Genomic DNA, 3,835 nt, shown 5'->3' with positions numbered 1-3,835 from the left:
TGATTGAAATAAGTGAAGAATCCAACACAATGACTTCAATGGAGCTAGGTATGTTATAATATGTAGTGTGAACATAGACTATAATTGTTTCATATTAATACACTTTCACACTACACAAATGAACTGTCATTATATAGAGCTAACAATTGAAAAGGTCATATCAGCTCCAGATTACTCACCCACAGAGATCAGTGAGTCCAATGATGATCAACAAAAAGGTATAAGTAGTCATTGTCACTGGTTTCACATTATTTATTTATTTATTTACTTATAATACTGTAGTTATATTGACTATCAGGGATCTGGTTGAGATATTACGAGTTTTAAAAGATGGTCATTTTCAAACTATCAAATGGTTTGATCTTGGTCTCTATTTGGGTCTGATTCATAATGATCTCAAGGTTATTGAGACTAACTATCCACGAGATGCTGAGCGATGTCTCAGAGAATGTTTAGCAAAATGGCTTACAGATGATATTGAAGCAACATGGGAGAAACTAGCTATTGCCGCTAGTGAAGTAGGAGAGATATCAGTTGCTGAATATATTAAGTGAGATTGCAATTAATTATAATAATTATTAATAGGATCAACAAAATTAAGAGCTGTAACGATTTAAAAAAGGAGGTCCCAGTTGGTCATCATTAGCTACAGCACTGGACACAATAGAAGAAAAATCTATTGCTTCTTACATTAGAGATAAATATTCTCCATCAAATTAGTTGATTGAACTACATGTTGCTCATCTGTTTAGTTGTTTTATTTGATAAATTATATATTTCAAGATTAAATGGGTGAGACAAAGCAAGCCAAGCCGAGCATTATGTGGGCAAGCCTAAGCAAGCCCTAATAAGAGGAAAAAGCAGGAAGGGACCAAATCGCTTCTGTCTGTCTGTTTGTACAGGTAGTTGAAAGTTGTGAATAAATCATAAAATGAGATATTTTTATTATACAATTATTTACTTTTTTAAAAGCTCTGGCAGCAATTTCCCCAGCTCTTCTCATCAGTGATATCTCACCCTCAGACTTTACAGCCCTCAATGTATGCATGTGAATTTATGTCACAAATAAACACTGTGATGAATTAATTTCTTGAAATTCACCCTACCTAATTTATTATTTCTTTTCTCTCTACTTTTACGACTGCTTTGGTGCTCACTTATATTAATAGTAATAATTATAATCTTTATTACTAGTTTTATAATAATAATGATAATAATAATAATAATAATAATAATAATAATAATAATCATAATCAAGTATCAGTCTATAGATATAGTTTACAGCTCACCTTTATCACTCATTATGTTCTAAACTGATCACAGCTCTACACTAATTGTATCTTTATTTTACTATTATTTGTTTTTTTCCTACATGTACATGTACTTTGTTTTTTTCTTTTAATCTACCCTATCCTAAATCTAAGTGCTGAAATTTATTGACTTACTGTTCATATTAATATCTAATCATAACAAAACCAATAATAAAATTGTCGAAAGTAATGTTTGGTGAAGTTTTAATGAACAGCAGCTGTGTACATACATGTACATGTTTCTGATTGTGTTCATATTCTCCCTCCCCATCAGTTACTGATAATCATGTTATAGTGTATGGATAATGAATTCCTTAAGTTTGGGTGTGGCAGCACGGACTCCAATCAAGTGAATCACAACTTTAACAAGACACAAGATAATGTCATTAGAGGACCAGTGCTGGGCTGCCTTTAGAGATGGCAAACATGACAAAGCTGTTTCCTTACTACCATTAGTGAAGGAACCAAATAAAATCAAAAGAACTTATAACCGAATATGGCATAACACTAGTCTACTTCATTTATCTTCAAAGCATGGCTGTTAGATGTTACAAAAGATCTTGTCACTAAATATCACTATGATCCACATAAATGTGATGATGAAGCTAAGACTACTTGTCTTGCTTGGGCTGCAGAAGGTAATCATGTTCAAGTGATACAATGAGATATCTCATCAATGAGTGTCACTGCAATCCAATGGCTATTGACACATATGGATACACTGTTCTTCACAAAGCAGCTTATAAAGGATCACTTGATGTCATGAAGTACTTGATCAGTCATCATCACTGTGATTCAAAGGCTGCTACCAATAGTGGTCGGACTGTTCTTCACCTTGCTGCTGCTAGACACATTGATATTGTAAAGTATCTCATTGATGAGTGTCACTGTGATCCAATGGCTATTGACAACAAGGGTAAAACTGTTCTTCACTGTGCTGCTGATCACATTGATATTGTAAAGTATCTCATTAGTAAGTGTCACTGTGATCCAATGGCTATTGATGTATATGGATATACTCTTCTTCACAGAGCAGCTAATAAAGGATCACTTGATGTCATGAAGTACTTGATCAGTCATCATCACTGCGATCCAAAGGCTGCTACAAAGAGTGGTCAGACTGTTCTTCACTGTGCTGCTGAACACATTGATATTGTAAAGTATCTTATTGATGAGTGTCACTGTGATCCAATGGCTACTAACAACACGAGTGAAATTGTTCTTCACTGTGCTGCTGATCACATTGATATTGTAAAGTATCTCATTGATGACTGTCACTGTGATCCAATGGCTATTGATGCATATGGATATACTGTTCTTCACAAAGCAGGATCACTTGATGTCATGAAGTACTTGATCAGTCATCATCACTGTGATCCAAAGGATGCTACCAATAGTGGTCAGACTGTTCTTCACTGTGCTGCTGAACACATTAATATTGTAAAGTATCTCATTGATGAGTGTCACTGTGATCCAATGGCTACTAACAACGTGGGCGAAACTGTTCTTCACCTTGCTGCTGATCACATTGATATCGTAAAGTATCTCATTAATGAGTGTCACTGTGATCCAATGGCTACTGACTTTAACTACATGACAACTCTTCATAAAGCAGCTAGAAGCAATTCATCTGATGCAGTCAAGTATCTCATCAATGAGAAACACTGTGATCCAATGACTGTTGACGATGAGGGGGTGACACCTCTACACATTGCTGCTTATTACAGTAATTCTGCAGTTGTTGAATATTTACTATCAACTGGTAAATGTGATCCATTGGCTAAAGACTACAAGGGGAGAACACCATTACAGCTAGCTAAGAACAACTGGCATAGTGCATGCAGTACTCTTCCTATCTTTAACAAGTTTGGTGATATAAAATTATCTCATCCAATTGATTCTTATGTTAACGTCCTCCTTATGGGTAATCCTGGAGCTGGTAAAAGTACTCTTAGTCATGTCATCAATGACACAGCTACTGGTTCTTTTTTTCTTGGTTCTTTTAGATATGTTGGAGATGTAGAGCCTTTTACAGCTGGTATCATTCCTTATAAACTACAGCATGGGACACTGGGTAACATCATTCTTCATGATTTTGCTGGTCATTCAGAATACTACTCCAGTCACAGTGCTGTCATTGAGAATCTGTTACATGGTTCTGGTGGTGTGTTCCTGATAGTAGTCAATATATTGGAAAAGGAAGCAGCCAAACAGCTTTATCAGTGGCTAACAGTTGTGAGAAATGAAGCACAGAAAGCTCTTACTCAATGCCATGTTATTGTAATAGCCAGTCATGTGGATGAGATTAGTAATCCTGTTGAAGAAAGTAGAAAGGAAGAAATACAGGAGATTATTGTAAGGGAAAGGTGTGATAGTGTCTTCTTAGATTGTTGTAAGCTTGGTGGGAGTGGTGTGGATTCCTTCTTTAAAATGTTGTCTAGTGCCTGTGAGTCCATTCGTAGTACAAGTGGAAGGAATTTGAGTCTTTATTGCCACATGATGTATGGTCTACTGGAGGAAAGGAA

At 35.6% G+C, this 3,835-nt stretch overlaps 1 protein-coding gene across 1 annotated transcript; it reads left to right on the top strand.

The window, feature by feature from the left end:
- The first annotated feature begins 6 nt into the window (after positions 1-6).
- On the top strand, positions 7-569 carry LOC109581362 (uncharacterized). Its single transcript, XM_019995420.1, has 3 exons — positions 7-48; positions 138-218; positions 283-569. The coding sequence occupies exons 1-3, from the start codon at positions 30-32 to the stop codon at positions 552-554; spliced, it is 372 nt and encodes a 123-aa protein (XP_019850979.1). The 5' UTR covers positions 7-29; the 3' UTR covers positions 555-569.
- Positions 570-3,835: the final 3,266 nt, after the last annotated feature.

This window comes from Amphimedon queenslandica, unplaced genomic scaffold (assembly GCF_000090795.2).
Source record: "Amphimedon queenslandica unplaced genomic scaffold, v1.1 AMPQUscaffold_13445, whole genome shotgun sequence".
NCBI lineage: Eukaryota > Metazoa > Porifera > Demospongiae > Haplosclerida > Niphatidae > Amphimedon > Amphimedon queenslandica.
This window is presented reverse-complemented; position numbering and strand designations above follow the sequence as displayed.

What these genes read in the sequence shown, in the direction of transcription:
- LOC109581362 (XM_019995420.1), top strand. An exon ending in CAATGATGATCAACAAAAAG is followed by an intron (nt 219 to 282) that starts GTATAAGTAGTC and finishes ATAATACTGTAG; the next exon opens with TTATATTGACTATCAGGGAT.